General features: G+C 43.4%; 1 protein-coding gene across 1 annotated transcript in view; it reads left to right on the top strand.

Moving 5' to 3' along the window:
* Window positions 1-5,532: 5,532 nt before the first annotated feature.
* Window positions 5,533-18,245, top strand: part of LOC140496085 (coagulation factor IX-like) — a 35,365-nt gene continuing 22,652 nt past the window's right edge. Inside the window, exons 1-3 of the mRNA XM_072595619.1 lie at window positions 5,533-5,664; window positions 10,188-10,348; window positions 12,165-12,189. Coding sequence (XP_072451720.1) covers window positions 5,598-5,664; window positions 10,188-10,348; window positions 12,165-12,189 — 253 coding nt within the window. The 5' untranslated portion in view covers window positions 5,533-5,597. The remainder of the gene's footprint in view (window positions 5,665-10,187; window positions 10,349-12,164; window positions 12,190-18,245) is intronic.

Genomic DNA, 18,245 nt, shown 5'->3' with positions numbered 1-18,245 from the left:
TCTTAAATGTTACAATTGTACCAGCCTCCACCCCATCCTCTGGCAGCTCATTCCATACACATACCACCCTCTGCGTGAAAAAGTTGCTCCTTAGGTCTCTTTTATATCTTTCCCCTCTTACCCTAAACCTATGCCCTCTAGTTCTGGGCTCCCTGACCCCAGGGAAAAGACTTTGCCTATTTACCCTATCCATGCCTCTCATAATTTTGTAAACCTCTATAAGGTCACCCCTCAGCCTCCGACGTTCCAGGGAAAACAGCCCCAGCCTGTTCAGCCTTTCCCTGTAGCTCAGATCCTCCAACCCTGGCAACATCCTTGTAAGTCTTTTCTGAACCCTTTCAAGTTTCACAACATATTTCCGATAGGAAGGAGACCAGAATTGCACACAATATTCCAACAGTGGCCTAACCAATGTCCTGTACAGCCGCAACATGACCTCCCAACTCCTGTACCCAATACTCTGACCAATAAAGGAAAGCATACCAAATGCTGCCTTCACTATCCTATCTATCTGCGACTCCACTTTCAAGGAGCTATGAACCTGCACTCCAAGGTCTCTTTGTTCAGCAACACTCCCTAGGACCTTACCATTAAGTGTATAAGTCCTGCTAAGATTTGCTTTCCCAAAATGCAGCACCTCGCATTTATCTGAATTAAACTCCATCTGTCACTTCTCAGCCCATTGGCCCATCTGGTCCAGATCCTATTATAATCTGAGGTAACCCTCTTCGCTGTTTACTGCACTTCCAATTTTGGGCAAAAGTTAGACAGGATGGTCTGCACCTGAACCTGAGGGGCACCAGTATCCTTGGGGGGAGGTTTGCTAGTGCTCTTGGGGGGGGTTTAAACTAACTCTGCAGGGGCATGGGAACCCAGACTGTAACTTTAGGGTGCAGGACCTGGAGTGTAGGGAGGGTAGGAATATGGTATCAATCTTAAAGGATCGTGCCTGTAAACAGAAGAGTGGCTTGAAGTGTGTATACTTTAATGCCAGAAGTATACGAAATAAGGTAGGTGAACTCGCAGCGTGGGTTGGTACCTGGGACTTCGATGTTGTGGCTATTACGGAGACATGGCTAGATCAGGGACAGGATTGGCTGTTGCAGGTTCCAGGGTTTAAATGTTTTAGTAGGGTCAGAGGTGGGGGTAAAAGAGGGGGGGGTGTGGCTTTGCTTGTCAAAGATAGTATTACAGCGGTGGAAAGGAAGATGGATGAAGATTTGCCATCTGAGGTAGTTTGGGTTGAGGTTAGGAATAGGAGAGGTGAGGTCACCCTGTTAGGAGTCTTTTACAGGCCTCCTAATAGTCCTAGAATCGTTGAAGAAAGGATTGCGAAGATGATCCAGGAGAAGAGTGACAGTAATAGGGTGATTGTTATGGGAGACTTTAACTTTCCTGATATTGATTGGGAAAGCTATAGCTCAAGTTCGTTAGATGGGTCAGTGTTTGTGCAATGTGTGCAGGAGAGTTTCCTGACACAATATGTAGATAAGCCAACAAGAGGTGAGGCCATACTGGATTTGGTTCTGGGTAACGAACCAGGCCAGGTATTAGAACTAGAGGTAGGTGAGCACTTTGGGGACAGTGACCACAATTCGGTGATTTTTACTCTAGTGATGGAGAGGGATAAGTGTGTACTACAGGGCAAGAGTTATAGCTGGGGGCAGGGAAATTATGATGCGTTGAGGCATGACTTAGGATGTGTGGATTGGAAAAGTAGATTCCAAGGCAAGAGCGTAATTGATATGTGGAACTTGTTCAAGGAGCAACTATTGAGTGTCCTTGATAAGTACGTACCTATCAGGCAGGGAGGAAAGGGTCGTGTGAAGGAGCCGTGGTTTAATAAGGAGTTGGAATCCCTTGTTAAATGGAAGAGGGCGGCCTTTGTAAAGATGAGGCGTGAAGGTTCAATAGGGGCGATTGAGAGTTATAAGGTAGCCCGGAAGGACCTGAAGAGAGAGCTAAGAGCAGCAAGGAGGGGACATGAAAGGTCCTTAGTTGGTAGGATTAGGGAAAACCCTAAGGCTTTCTATAGGTATGTTAGGAATAAAAGAATGACTAGGGAAGGAATAGGTCCAATCAAGGATAGTAATGGGAAGTTGCGTGTGGAGGCTGAAGAGATTGGGGAGGCGCTGAATGAATACTTTTCGTCAGTATTCACTCAGGAACAGGACATTGTTGTCGATATGAATACTGAGGCACGAATAAGTAGAATGGATGGCTTTGAGATATGTAGAGAAGAGGTGTTGGAAATTCTGGCAAGGGTGAAAATAGATAAGTCCCCTGGGCCTGATTGCATTTATCCTAGGATTCTCTGGGAAGCAAGGGAGGAGATTGCAGAGCCATTGGCCTTGATTTTTGTGACCTCTTTGTCTACAGGAGTAGTGCCAGAGGACTGGAGGCTAGCAAACGTGGTTCCCTTGTTCAAGAAGGGGAGTAGGGATAATCCTAGTAACTATAGGCCAGTGAGTCTCACTTCTGTTGTGGGCAAAGTCTTAGAGAGAATTATAAGGGATAGGATTTATGCACATCTGGATAAGAATGATGTGATCAAGGATAGTCAGCATGGTTTTGTGAAGGGCAGGTCGTGCCTCACAAACCTTATTGAATTCTTTGAGAAGGTGACGAAGGAGGTAGATGAGGGGAAAGCGGTAGATGTAGTATATATGGATTTTAGTAAGGCGTTTGATAAGGTCCCCCATGGTAGGCTACTGCAGAAAATACAGAGATATGGCATTGAGGGTGAGTTGGAGGTTTGGATTAGGAATTGGCTCTCTGGAAGAAGACAGAGGGTAGTAGTTGATGGCAAAGATTCATCTTGGAGTGCCGTCACTAGTGGTGTTCCGCAAGGATCTGTTTTGGGACCATTGCTGTTTGTCATTTTTATAAATGACCTGGAGGAAGGGTTAGAAGGTTGGGTGAGCAAGTTTGCGGATGATACGAAAGTCGGAGGAGTTGTAGACAGTGAGGAAGGATATGGCAGGTTACAGCGGGATATAGAGAAGCTGCAGAGCTGGGCAGAAAGGTGGCAAATGGAGTTCAATGTAGCTAAGTGTGAAGTGATTCACTTTGGTAAGAGTAATAAAAAGATGGATTACTGGGCTAATGGTAGACTACTTGGTAGTGTGGAAGAGCAGAGGGATCTTGGTGTCCATGTACACAGATCTCTGAAAGTTGCCACCCAGGTAAATAGTGCAGTGAAGAAGGCATATGGCGTACTGGCTTTTATTGGTAGAGGAATTGAGTTCCGGAGTCCTGAGGTCATGCTGCAGTTGTATAAGACTCTGGTGCGGCCGCTTCTGGAATATTGTGTGCAGTTTTGGTCGCCATACTATAGGAAGGATGTGGAGGCACTGGAACGGGTGCAGAGGAGGTTTACCAGGATGTTGCCTGGTATGGTAGGAAGATCCTATGAGGAAAGGCTGAGGCACTTGGGGTTGTTTTCTTTGGAGAAAAGAAGGTTTAGGGGTGATTTGATAGAGGTGTACAAGATGATTAGGGGGTTAGATAGGGTTGACAGTGAGAACCTTTTTCCGCGTATGGAGTCAGCTATTACAAGGGGGCATAGCTTTAAATTAAGGGGGGGTAGATATAGGACTGATGTTAGGGGTAGGTTCTTCACTCAGCGAGTCGTAAGATCATGGAATGCCCTGCCAGTAGCAGTAGTGGACTCTCCCTCTTTATGGGTATTTAAGCGGGCATTGGATAGGTATATGGAGGATAGTGGGTTAGTGTAGGTTAGGTGGGCTTTGATCGGCGCAACATCGAGGGCCGAAGGGCCTGTACTGCGCTGTATTGTTCTATGTTCTATGTTCTATGTTCTATGCTGGAAACCAGAGTTTAGATCAGAGTGGTGCTGGAAAAGCACAGCAGGTCAGGCAGCATCTGAGGAGCAGGAAAAATCAAAGTTTCAGGCAAAAGCCCTTCAAGAGGAATGGAGGCAGGGAGACTCCAGGATGGAGAGATAAATGGGGGAGGAATGGTGTGGGGGGCTGGTGGGGCTGGAAGAAGGTAGCAAAGAGTACAATAGGTGAATGGGAGTGTGGATGTAGGTCAGAGGGGAGGGTGGGGGAAGGTAAGCAAATGTGGCCTCCAATTTTGGTGTCATCTGCAAACTTACTAACTGTACCACTTATGCTCACATCCAAATCATTTACGTAAATGACAAAAAGTAGATGACCCAGGACCGATCCTTGTGGTACTCCACTGGTCACAGCCCTCCAGTCTGAAAAACAACCCTCCACCACCACCACCTTTGGTGTGGTCTTCTACCTTTGAGCCAGTTCTGTATCCAAATGGCTAGTTCCCCCTGTATTCCATGAGATCTAACCTTGCTAATCAGTCTCCCATGGGGAACCTTGTCGAACACCTTACTGAAGTCCATATAGATCACATCTACCACTCTGCCCTCATCAATCCTCTTTGTTACTTCCCCATCCCCCCCCACCCCCGTTCTTTCCTCATCCCCTGTTCTTTCCCCATTCCCCCGATCCCCTGCACAATTTCCTTTTTCAAGTATTTGCCTAATGAGTTAATTAGATTCACAGATCCATACATTGCAATAGTGACCCTTTGGCGCATCAAGTCTGTACCACTAAAAATACCAATACTTGACCCATAGGTGTGTGTGTCTGTCTGTGTGTCTGTCTGTCTGGTTACTGACCTTCCTGCCAATGAAAATAGTTTCTCCATTGAAGTGAAGTAAAGCCCCAGAACAGTTTGAACATCTCCATTAAATCAACATACATTACATTCATGTTTCAACATTTCACGAGCGTCAGGTCATAAATGGGTGGCATGGTGGCTCAGTGGTTCACACTAATGCTTCATAGCACCAGGGTCCCAGGTTCGATTCCAGCCTCGGGCGACTGCCTGTGTGGAGTTTGCACATTCTCCCCATGTCTGTGTGGTTTTCCTCTGGGTGCTCTGGTTTCCTCCCACAGTCCAATGGTGTGCAGGTTAGGGTAGATTGGCCATGCTGAATTGCAAATAGTGTTAGGTGCATTAGTCAGAGGGAAATGGGTCTGGGTGGGTTACTCTTTGGAAGGTTGGTGTGGACATGTTGGGCTGAACGGCCTGTTTCCACACTGTAGGGAATCTAATCGTAACTGTTTTCCAAATTTTGGAGTTAATCTAAGAGCAAGTGGTTAAAATATTTTATTTGTAGCAAGGGGAGTGATGTGTAGATGAGGCAGAAGTATTTGAGTTTTCGTTAATAAAGAGTCGAATAAAACTGGCATCTTTACATTGATTTAACAAATGCCCGATTAGCTTTGTAAACAGAGAGTTCTGTCTGTTATAATTTCATAGATAGTTCTAATTCTACATAAAGACAAACAATGGTTGAAAGGTGTCAAAGCAAGCCAATAATTTGCCAAATCTTGAGGCTGAGGTTGCTCCCTGAGATAGCATGTTGAATTTTCTAAGTTTGAGCATAGCTGTCAGGAGATCTGGATTTGACCTCGGTCATTGAGTAGGTCATACTGTCAACAAAACATCGTCCAGTACATGGACTCTGTGGCTAATCATTGAACAACTGAGGGCTCCTTTCCTTCAATTAGTTCATCCATTGAATTTCTATTTCCAAACAGACAATAATGGCAGAAATTGAGTTGTTATTAATTGTTAGTCTTCTCGGGCTCTTCAAGTTCAGTCATGGCGAAGGTATGTATATTTTCAATTGACTTCTTTAGTGGAAATTAAAATTCAATCAAAAGCAACATAGACTTCAGGATTTTCCGGAAGGATTTTTGTTTTAAAACCTTTCACAATACTTGCTGATCTAGGGTACTACATGCTTTCTAATCCACCATTTCCTAAATTATTTTCTCCTCAACAGGGGACTACATTAGAACAGCGTGATTCTGCAATGAAGGGTGGGATGCGACAGTTACAGATTAGAAACATAAAGACAGCGAACATAGGAGCAGGAGTAGGCCATTCAGCCCTTCAAGCCTGCTCCACTGTTCAATACAGTCAGAGCTGATTATCCTGTTTTTGTTCTCCAATTTTTGATCCCTCTATCCTTAAGAACCAGATCTAACTCCTTGAAAACATTCAATGTTTTGGCCTAAACTGCTTTCTGTAGTAGTGAATTCCACAGGCTCCTCACTCTCTGGGTAAAGGCATTTCTCCCCATCTCAGTCCTAACTGCCCACCCCAAATTCTTAGATAGCAAGCATTGGTTCTGGACTGTACAGAATAAACTTGTGATGGATTAGAACTCAGTGTGCCAGAGTCTTGGGAGAGTGGCATATTTGTAGATGTTGGTTGTAAGTGACAAAGCTGAAGTTAATCTGTTGCCACTGTTCAATACAACTTTATTTTTTGGCAGTGATGTGAGGTGGGCATGGCTGGATAGGCCAGCAGTTATCACCAATCCCTTGTGCCCTTGGGAAGGTGGTGGTAAGCTGCCTCTTCAAAGCGCTGCAGTTCGTTTAGTGTAGGAAAAGCCACAATGTTCCTAGGGAGGGGATTCTAGGATTTTAACCCAGTGACAGAGCAGGAACAGTGATATATTTCCAAGTCAGGATGGTGAGTGGCTTGGAAGGGAACTTGCAGGGGGTGGTGTTCCCATGGATCTGCTGCTCTTGTCCTTCTCGATGGAAGTGGTCATTGACGACCAAAGCAAAATAGTTTTGTAAGCCACTTCAGAGGGACATTATGGATTAACCATTTTGTTAACAAACTGGAGACACACATAGACTGAGACCAGACAGATTTCCTTCTGGAAAGGATATTGTGAGCTAATAAAGAATTTAACAACAGCATCGTGACCGCTTCCACTGATGCAAATGTTCTAACTTTCCCATTTAGTAAATTTGGATTTTATAATCTTTGGATTGTTTGTCCTTTGGCCCTATATTTCTCATGTCGTAAATCTCATGAGGCTGTTGCCATCTTTATTTGCTCCACTGTAACTATCTTTCTAACTCACGGCCGAATGGAAATGCTGATTAAATTGAAGCCCCTTCCATGAAGCAGATGTTTGCCTCCCATCAGAGAGACAAACTGATGAACCTTGTTCTCATTTCCTGAAAATCACTATTTCCCTCTGCCTCTCCGGGCCCACCACCTTCTCCGTTCACCTTTTGACGGATGGGAAAGACCTTGAGTACAAAATATACATGTCCTATTTCTGGGGCAAGGTTCTCATAGTAAGGACCACAGGCAAATGTATTTTCTCCCACATACTATTTCCTGTGCTGTCTTGGATTATGTAAACTCAGAAGAAAACACAACTTGCTTTGTGAGTTCGTGGCCACACTGGGGGAGATAGGAGCTAGGAGCTGCTTCAAAGGCCACTATTTGATGCTGTATTATAATGTCAATGTGTTTTAATGCACTGATTTGTCAGAGGAATCTGTCCTTTAAAGATAAGTTGATTCTTACTGACCAGTCTTGTGTAGTTGTCACCATACAGTGCAGTAACTTTCTAATCAGCAAAACGATTGTAATGCATTACAAAATATAAGAAAATGTTCTCTCAGCCTCTGCTATCGTATTTTGTACCAGGATTTAAATCAATTGACTTTGCTGGCTGTTAAAGCAGTCTTTGAAAGTTGATATTAATATCTGGACCTGCTCCTTTCCATCCCGACAGACACCTTGCTCTGAAATGGAAATGGGAGACCATTCTACCCAGTCAGTTTCAAACAACATAGTGGGACATTTTTCATTATGACAGCTATAATCATAATGAATGTTTGGCTGGATTTCAAAAACTGTATGGACAATAATTCAGCAGGTTCATCCAAGAACAATTGATAATTTTAGCAACGGAGTGTACCTTTGATATCGTTTCTTGTTTGTTTACAAACCCAATTGACACTTAACAGGTGACATTTAACTTTGCACTAGAATAGCATTTCACTCAGTATCAACAGAAAATGCAGGAAATATACATCACGGTGGCAACATATTTGGAGATAGATAAAAAGTTTACATTTCAATGGGAATTGAAGATTTCCGATATAAAAACAGACTGGAGAGACTGGGACATTTTTCACTGGAGTGTAGGAGTTGAGAGTTGAGGTTTATAAAATCATGAGAGGCATAGATAAAATGAATAACAAGTGTCTTTTCCCCAGGGTGGGGGAGGTCAAAACTAGGGGCATATTTTTAAAGTGAGACAGGAAAGATTTAAAAGGACCGGAGGGGCAATTTTTTTTACACAGAGGGTGGTTCGTGTGTGGAATGAACTGCCACTGAAAGTAATGGATGCAGGTACAGTTGCCACTTTTAAAAGACATTTGGATAAGTTCATGAATAGGAAAGGTTTGGAGGGATGTGGGCCGAGCACAGGCAGGCAGGGCTGGTTTTGTTTGGGAACGAGGTTGGCCTGGACCGGTTGGACTGAAGGGTCTGTTTCCGTGCTGTATGACTCTATAACTCTATAATATGATGCACAAAACTTCAAAACCTATTTGATAATTCACTAAATTTAACAACATCAATTCACAGAACATTCTGAGACTGCGCTATGCTAAGGACATGCACTAAGGAGCTATTGAAGCTGCTCCTGTCCCCTGTTGGCTGAGTGTGACATGGTGTAGATTTCCGATGCCTTGTTCAGGCAGCATTGTGAATCAAACTGGATTAGATTAGATTTCCTACAGTGTTGAAACAGGCCCTTCAGCCCAACAAGTCCATACCCACCCACCGGAGAGTAACTCATCTTGACCCATTTCCCTACGTTTACCTCTGACTAATGCACCTAACGCTATGGGCAATTTAGCACAGCCAATTAACCTAACCTGCACATTTTTGGATTGTGAGAGGAGACCAGAGCACCAAGAGGAAACCCACGCAATCCACGTGCCTGGGTGCAGGCCCTGACTGAGGGCAAAGCCATATACAGGATCAAGGTAAAAGAAATAACTGGGCACGGGAAGGACAGACATTAGGAACATTGGGGCCAACATGGAATGTCCTGGGGAATGAGGAAATAATGAGAAAAGAAAGAAGGCGTCTTTATTATCACCTCACGAGCAGAATACTCACTGGTATCATGCATGGAATCATGGGTTTACAAAGAGAGACAAGCGAAAAGATCATCTGTTTGATTTATACTGAGGGACAAAGGATAACCTGAACACTGACCCTTATTTTTTAAATAGTGTCATGGGATCTTTCAAAGGACAATCACAATTTAACATGTCATCCAAAAGAGGGCACCTCTGACAACGCAGCAGTCCCTCAGCATTGGCCTAATTTATATCCAAGCCTGGGGCTGAAATCCATGAGTTACAGAAACTGTTAGGAATGCTACTAAACCAAAACTAAATAAATAACAGCTATGTACAAGTATAGCAGTAATAGAAGAGATGGATGGTTCAGAAATCCAGAAGAGACTGACAAACATACATAGAGAGATACAGGAGATGAAAGGGACAAATGCAATTGAAACTGTGTAACAGGACCCGCTATCTCTGAAATGGTTTGGAAAAAAAATGGATTACTGTTCCCGTTGCAGACTCCTTAACCAGAGTATTAGCCCATCTGTCCTCTTCAGATGGACAGACTCATCTCGAACACCCAGTGTCCTTTCTGGGAGTAACATCACCTTTACGATTGTGCTAATTATTCTCTGTTGTCTCACCCCGCTCTATGAACCAATATGGATCCTTTCCCATTCAACCACCCTGTTTGTACTGGTTCCTGAGTGACCTACCCAGCCAGTCCCAGTCCCACTCTCCAGCCCTATTTCCGTAGCCCTCTAACTTCATCACTTTCAAATATACATCCATCTCTCTTTTGGAACCTCCTGTGGAATCCCCCTCCCCCATTCTCCCCAGGCAGCACATTCCAAATCCGAACAACTCTGAGTAAAGAATCACTCCGAATTCTCTCACTGCCAAGTTTGACATTGTGACCCCTACTTACTGAAATACTAACTAGTGGAAACAGAATATCCTCTTTCCCCTGTCAAAATTGTTCACAACGTTTGAAAACTTCAATAAGGTCATTACTTAATCTTCTGTGTTCCAATGAGAATAAGCTCAATTTTCTAATCTTTCCTTGTATCGAAAATATCTAATTCCTTGCATCATTCTAAGAAATCTCCTTCGTACACACTCCAGGGTGTTAACGTCCTTCCTGGGTAGGGTGCTGGGAAATGGACGCAATACCCCAAATGTGCTCTGATATTCAGTTTAACCTCCTAATGTCCTTTTCATTCCTTTCAGTCTTTCTCCAAAGCCAAAATGCCAACAATGTCTTGCAGAGGCAGAAACGAGCCAACAGCGTTTTTGAAGAAATGAAACCAGATAACTTAGAAAGAGAGTGCATTGAGGAAAGATGCTCTTTTGAAGAAGCACGGGAAATATTTGAAAACAAAGAATCCACGGTAATGTTTACAGAACCATGAGTGAACAGTAACAAATGATACAAAGCAAAACCTGTGTGTTAAAATATTATTGTTAAAATTACTCCACTAATATTCATTCATGGTGACCAGAGTTTAAGATAAGTGTTGAGAATTGGTGCAGGAGTTTTTCTCAATATCTTCATTCCTGTTTCACTTCTTTGATGATCTCAAGCCAACTTCCAACTCTCAAATACATAATAAAAACTGAAAGAATTGCGGATGCTGTAAATCTGAAACAAAAACAGAAATTGCTGCAAAACCTCAGCAGGTCTGGCAGTATCTGTGGAGAGAAATCAGAGTTAACGTCTCGGGTCTGGTAACCTTTCCTCAGAATCAATAGTAGCTCAGAAAATGGGGATTTATATGCAGAAGAGAGGGTGTGGGGAGGGAGTAAGGAGTAAACGATAAGTGGGGATCGAGCCCACAGAGATCCCCCTCTCTCTCTTTGAGCTCTATCCCCACCTATTGTTTTGAGGAAGAGTCACCAACCAGAAACGTTATCTCTGATTCCTCTCTACAGATGCTGCCAGACCAGCTGAGCTTTTCCTGCAATTTCTATCCTTGTCACAGACACATAATCCTCCTCTCCTTCCAACCCATGGTGTCTACGCATCCCAATCCCCCCCCATTCCCTGTGCCCCTACACCTCCATCAGCTCCATTGCCCCTAATCTTCAAGCCTACCTTTCCCTTGTATCATCAGCTCTTCCATGCACTTCTGAGACCATTCCCTAAATGCTACATCCATATACTGAGTCATAGTCATACAGTGATAGAGTCATACAGCACGGAACTAGACCCTTCCATTCAACCCGCCCAGGCTGACCATATTCCCAAACTAAACTAGCTCCACCTGCCTGCACTTGGCCCATATCCCTCCAAACCTTTCCTGTTCATGTACTTATCCAAAGGTTTTTAAAATATTGTAACTGTAACACTTCCTCTGGCAGTACCTTCCACACACTCACTTTGTAAAAACGTTGCCCCTTATGTCCTTTTTAAATCTTTTTCCTCTCCACCTTAAACATATGTCCCCTTGTTTTGAACTCCCCGCCTTCAGGAAAAGGCTATTTACCTTATCAGTGCCCTGCATAATTTCATAAATCTCTATAAGGTCACACCTCAGCCTCCTTTGCTCCAGTGAAAGAAGTACCAGTCTATCCCAGCCTATCCCAGTCTATCCCAGCCGATCCCAGCCTATCCAGTGTATTTTTATATCTCAAACCTTCCAGTCTAGGCAATATCCTAAAAAAAATCTTTTTCTGTGCTGTCCCAGTTTAATAATATCCTGTACAACCTCAACATGATGTCCCAACTCCTACATTCAAAGGTCTGAGCAATGAAGGCTAAACACCTTCTTAACTGTCCTGTCTACCTGTGATGCCACTTTCAAAGAATTATGTTCTCAAAAGTCTTGTCAAGCCTAACTGTTAATTATGTTTCCATCACATCGATTTGTTTTGGCTCATCAAGTCTGGACTGGACACCAAGTATCAACCTATTCTTATCCTTTTTTCCAGGATTTATACACAACAGCATTTCAAGTGCTCCTCTAATTAATTCTCATAATACTGAAATGAATCTTGCTGACAACTTCTGCTCATTGCCTGGTCACTTCTTTGTGAAGTATTTAGGATACGTTAAATTTTCAGACTGTCCTGGGAAATGATGGGACAGTTCACATGCAGCAGAATGTTTCTGGTTCATAAACTTAATGTTATCATTTCTGACAACTGCATCTGAGTTATTTATACATGTGACATATGTATCCATATAATTTTCAATTTCTTTTCCAGGCTGAATTTTGGAATAATTACTTGGGTAAGATATTTTTAATAACCTTTTTAATGTTTAATATTTAACTTTATCTATGTAACTCTTTAAATGAACCAGACTGATTCCTAGGATGACAGGATGGACATGTGGAAACAGGATTAGGCCTATATTCATTGGACTTCAGAGGAGTAAGGGGGGAATCTCATAGAAATCTATCAAATTTGAAGAGGACCAGCCAGGGTAAACACAGGAAGGCAATAACCAGGGAGTTCTGAACCAGATGTCACAGTAAGGATACAGGGTGGGCCATTTAGGACTTAGATGAGGAGAAATGTCTTCACCCAGATGGTGGTGAGCCTGTGGAACTTTCTCAGGCCAGAACATTGACTGTTTCAAGAAGGAATTATATCCAGTTCTTATGGCTAAAGGGATCAAAGGGTGAAAGCAGGACTGAGTTTGATGATCAGCCATGTTCACAATGAATAGTGGGCAGGCTCAAAGGGCCGAATGGACTGCTGATGCTCTGATTCTTTTTGTTTCTCTGTTAACTTTTAATTAACTAAAGAGATAAACGTCCAGCAGAAAAAGGAACTAACTTCAACAATTGTCAATTTTTTCCTGTTCTGAGCAATGATATACATGAAATTATACATCAACACGACATTCTGAAGCAAAATCAAGTAAACAAATAAGATTTAGGACTGAATGTCTTCCTGAATTGGGAATGTTGCAAGTTTACCGAAAATTATTTCTTTAACCAAATCAAAGCTTTCGTTTAAGTGTTAATAAATCTGTGAAGTAAATTATAAAAGAGAATGGTTGTATGGCAATCTAAGATAGAGGTCAGGAAAAAATTGTGGCTGTTAAGAGCTGCACCTTTTTTGAGGTATTTTCAGGGTTGGAGGTGATTTCCTCACATTCTCGGAGCAGTAATTACTGTTTTAAGATCATAAGACTGTAAGACATAAGAGTGGAAGTAAGGCCATTCGGCCCATCGAGTCCACTCCGCCATTCAATCATGGCTGATGGGCATTTCAACTCCACTTACCTGCATTCTCCCCATAGCCCTTAATTCCTTGTGACATCAAGAATTTATCAATCTCTGCCTTGAAGACATTTAGCATCCCGGCTTCCACTGCACTCTGCGGCAATGAATTCCACAGGCTCACCACTCTCTGGCTGAAGAAGTGTCTCCATGTTTCTGTTCTGAATTGACCCCCTCTAATTCTAAGGCTATGTCCACGGGTCCTAGTCTCCTCGCCTAACGGAAACAATTTTCTAGCGTCCATCCTTTCCAAGCCATGTATTATCTTGTACGTTTCTATTAAATTTCCCCTTAATCTTCTAAACTCCAATGAATACAATCCCAGGATCCTCAGCCGTTCCTCGTATGTTAGACCTACCATTCCAGGGATCATCCGTGTGAATCTCCACTGGACACGCTCCAGTGCCAGTATGTCCTTCCTGAGGTGTGGGGACCAAAACTGGACACAGTACTCCAAATGGGGCCTAACCAGAGCTTTATAAAGTCTTAGTAGCACAATGGTGTTTTTATATTCCAACCCTCTTGAGATAAATGACAACATTGCATTCGCTTTCTTAATCACGGACTCAACCTGCATGTTGACCTTTAGAGAATCCTCGACTAGCACTCCCAGATCCCTTTGTACTTTGGCTTTACGAATTTTCTCACCATTTAGAAAGTAGTCTACGCTTTTATTCTTTTTGCCAAAGTGCAAGACCTCGCATTTGGTCACATTGAATTCCATCAGCCATTTCCTGGACCACTCTCCCAAACTGTCTATATCCTTCTGCAGCCTCCCCACTTCCTCAGTACTACCTGTCCACCTAACTTCATATCAGCTTTTATAAGCTGTTGCTTTGTTTTGGAACTTTGGGGAAAAAAATGTCAGAACAACAGCTCTTTAAAAAAAGGAGGAAGGCAGACAAAGGCAGTGACCACCAGGTAGGAAGTGAATCAACAGAGAAAGAATCCTACACTGCTGTCTGACCCAGCAATGAACCTTCACAGCTACTGCCTCTGCTGTCTGATTTCAAGTACCTCTGGACATCGGAGTATGGAGGCTGGTACGGTGACAATATTCAAAGTCATCTGGATGGGGATGTGAAGAGGGAAAGTTTAGAGGGATATGGACCAAATGCTGGCTCATGGGATTAGATTAATTTAGGATATCTGGTCACCACGGACAAGTTGGACCAAGTTGGACTATTTCTGTGCTGTATATCTCTGTGATTCTACGATTTAATAAATGAAGTAGATCTGTTTGCAATGATCGATTGCTCTGTAACTAGATTTGAAGCAATTTGGGGAAAAAAGAGTCCTGAATCTAAGTAAAGTACAAAGATACGAAGCACAAATTGGCAATGATAGATTGGCAGTGGACAAGCAGTGGTTTTGATTTAAAGAATGTGTGCGTGAATTTACAACAATTGTTCATTCCTGTCTGACACAAAAATGAGTGAGGAAAGATGACTCAATCATGGCAGAAAAAAGAAAATATTAGATCCAAAGAAACATACAAAATTACCAGAAAATGCAGCAAACCTGAGGACTGACAGCATTTTAGTGTTCAGCAAATGCTAAAAAAAAAGAAAGCTATTTTGATCAAGGGGGTAAATGTATAAAGATTGCAGTGAATGCAGAAACTGTCTGCAAAATCTTCGATGGACGTGTGACGAGAGGATGATTAATAAAGATAAAGTAAGAAGCTGTGGAGGGGAAAATGGGAAACAAAGGAATTGCAGAATAATTGAACACATACTTTGGTTCTGACTTCACAAAAGTGGACACGAGTAACCTCCTGGAAATGTTAGGCAACCAGGGGCCTAGTGAGGAGTAAAACTGAAGGCTATCAGTATTAGGAAGAAAACAATTCTGAGGAAATTGATGTGGTTAAAGGTGGACAATGGTTACAAAGGCCCAACAACGTCTCTTCTTTCTCAGGCAGCTGAGGAAATTTGGCGTGATGGCGCATACCCTGCCAACCTTTATAGGTGTGCCATCAAGAGCATTCTGTCTGGATGTATTACTACCTGATATGTCAACTGTATCATTCAAGATCGGAGATGGTTACAGAGAGTGGTGAACTCAGCACGGACAATCACAAAAGCCAACCTCCCATCTATAGACTCCATCTACCAGGCCCGCTGTCAACGAAAGGCCGCCAGCATTCTCAAAGATCCATCCCACCTTGGCAATGTTTTGCTACATCCTCGACCATCGGGGAGAAGGTACAGAAGCCTGAACACACGCACCAGCCGGTTTCACAACAGTTTCTACCCTACTGTTGTTAGAATACTGAATGGGCTCACAAACTCTTAAAACTCGCCTGTACCTGTGTTTTTGTTTTTACCACTGTTTACCTATTATTTACTATCTATGCTACTTAACTCTGTGATCTGCCTGTATTGCTCGCAAGACAAAGTTTTTCACTGTGCCTCGGTACACGTGACAATAAATTCAATTCAATTCAATTCAATCCCCAGAACCTGACAATCTACATCCCATTCCTGATGAAGGGCTTTTGCCCGAAACGTTGATTTTACTGCTCCTCGGATGCTGCCTGAACTGCTGTGCTCGTCCAGCACCACTAATCCTGAATCTACATCCCAGCCAACTAAAAGAAGTAACCCTGGAACTATTGGATGTATTGGTGGTCATCTTCCAAAATGCTATTGACTGTGAAGCAGTTTTCATTAATTGTAGTGTAACTTCACTCCAAGAAAAACAGACCAATCAGCTGAACAGCAGGAGTAGGAAAAATACTAGAAACTATTATAAAAGATATGATAACAGAACATTAAAAACATTAATGGGTTGACAACACAAAGGATTGGGGATGATATTTTGGCATGGTTTGAGAATTGGCTCGCAGACAGAAAGCAGAGTGAGAAGAATTGGGTCTTTTTGCATGTGGTTGATACTGGGTACTGGGTGTTGCAACGGGATGTACGTTTGGGTCCCAGCTATACATGATCTCGAAATAAACGGATGAGGGAACTGAGTGAAACATTTACAAGTTTGTTGCCGACACAAAACTGAGCAGGATTGCGAGAGGGGGGTGAATGCAAGGAAGTTTCCAGGTGAGTTAGACAAGTGACAGGGCCAACAAATGGCAGAGATAGCACAATGTGGCTAGTTATGAAGTTCTACTCTTCAGCGTGAAATTCAGAGAAGAAGCATTTCATTTAACTGGTGATCTATTGGGAAATGGGGATAAAAGGGGTCTGGGTGTCAATGAAAGTAGACAGACAGGTGCAGCAAGTAACGAGAAAGACAGATGGTACGTTGGTTATCATTAGAAGAGGATCCGAAGTAAGGTTGTCTTGCTGCAGTTATACAGGGTCTTGGTAAGACCATACCTGGAATATTGTGTGCAGTTTTGGTCTCCATACCGAAGAGAGGACATGGCCGCCATTCAGGGAGTGCAGTGAAGGTTCATTTGGCTGATAACTGGGTTTTAAAAAAAATTCATTCATGGGACAAAGGCATCACTGACCAGACAAGCAATTATTCAGTAAAAACAATGACTGCAGATGCTGGAAACCAGATTCTGGATTAGTGGTGCTGGAAGAGCACAGCAGTTCAGGCAGCGTCCAAGGAGCTTCGAATTCCAGCTCAGTAATAGTCACCATGACTTGTCCGGACTTGTCCTACCTGCCTATCTTCTTTTCCACCTATCCACTCCACCCTCTCCTCCTTGACCTATCACCTTCATCCCCTCCCCCACTTACACATTGTACTCTATGCTACTTTCTCCCCACCCCCACCCTCCTCTAGCTTATCTCTCCACGCTTCAGGCTCACTGCCTTTATTCCTGATGGAGGGCTTTTGCCCGAAACGTCGATTTCGAAGCTACTCGGATGCTGCCTGAACTGCTGTGCTCTTCCAGCACCACTAATCCAGACAAGCAATTATTGTCCATCCCTAATTGCTCAGAGGGCAGTTAAGAGTGAACCACATTGCTGTGGGTCTGGAGTCACCTATCAGCCACACCAGGATGGCAGTTTCCTCCGCTGAAGGACATGAGTGACCCAGATAAGTTTTTCTGATTCATGGTCATCATTAGATTCTCAATTGCGGATTTTTAGTGAATGCAAATTCCACCAACTGCTGTGGTGGGTTTTGAACCCAGGTCCCCCCGAACATTATCTGGGTCTCTGGATTAACAGTCAAAAAATGTGGTGCAGTAAAGCACAGCAGGTCAGGCAGCATCCGAGGAGCAGGAGAGTCAACGTTTCGGGCATAAACTCTTCATCAGGAATGTGGGCCCACCTGAAGCTTACCTCCCAGACCCACCCCATTCCTGTAACCTTGCATTTTTCATGGCTAATCCACCGAACCTGCACATCTTTGGACTGTGGGAGGAAACCAGAGCACCCAGAGTAAACCCACATAGACACAGGGAGAATGTTCAAACTCCACACAGAGCATCGCCCAAGGCTGGAATCAAACCCAGGTCTCTGATACTGTGAGGCAGCAGTGCAAACCACTGAGCCATCGTGCTGTTCTAATTAGATGACTCTTTGTCAGCAGAAGCATGATGGGCTACATTGTTCTACAATTTAATGACTGGATGTATCAGAGCTTAAAAATGTGTTGCTGGAAAAGCGCAGCAGGTCAGGCAGCATCAAAGGAGCAGGAGAATCGACGTTTCGGGCATAAGCCCTTCTTCAGGAATGAGGAGGGTGTGCCAAGCAGGCTAAGATAAAAGGTAGGGAGGAGGGACTTGGGGGAGGGGCGTTGGAAATGCGATAGGTGGAAGGAGGTTAAGGTGAGGGTGATAGGCCAGAGAGAGGGTGGAGGCGGAGAGGTCAGGAAGAAGATTGCAGGTCAAGAGGGTGGTGCTGAGTCCGAGGGTTGGGACTGAGATAAGGTGGGGGGAGAGGGGAAATGAGGAAACTGGAGAAATCTGACTTCATCCCTTGTTTTATTTAACCGGTTCATCAGGGCTCACGTTCAAGTGAAGTGCATTTTAGAAATATTCATACAAATTTTTTCACAAGACTTTCAATAGTGCTTGTTCTCCTTGCTCAGGATGAGCCTGTAATAATAGTCCTTCAAACTCTTCATTGCCAAA

Source organism: Chiloscyllium punctatum, chromosome 25 (assembly GCF_047496795.1).
Source record: "Chiloscyllium punctatum isolate Juve2018m chromosome 25, sChiPun1.3, whole genome shotgun sequence".
In the NCBI taxonomy this organism is placed as follows: Eukaryota; Metazoa; Chordata; class Chondrichthyes; order Orectolobiformes; family Hemiscylliidae; genus Chiloscyllium; species Chiloscyllium punctatum.
This window is presented reverse-complemented; position numbering and strand designations above follow the sequence as displayed.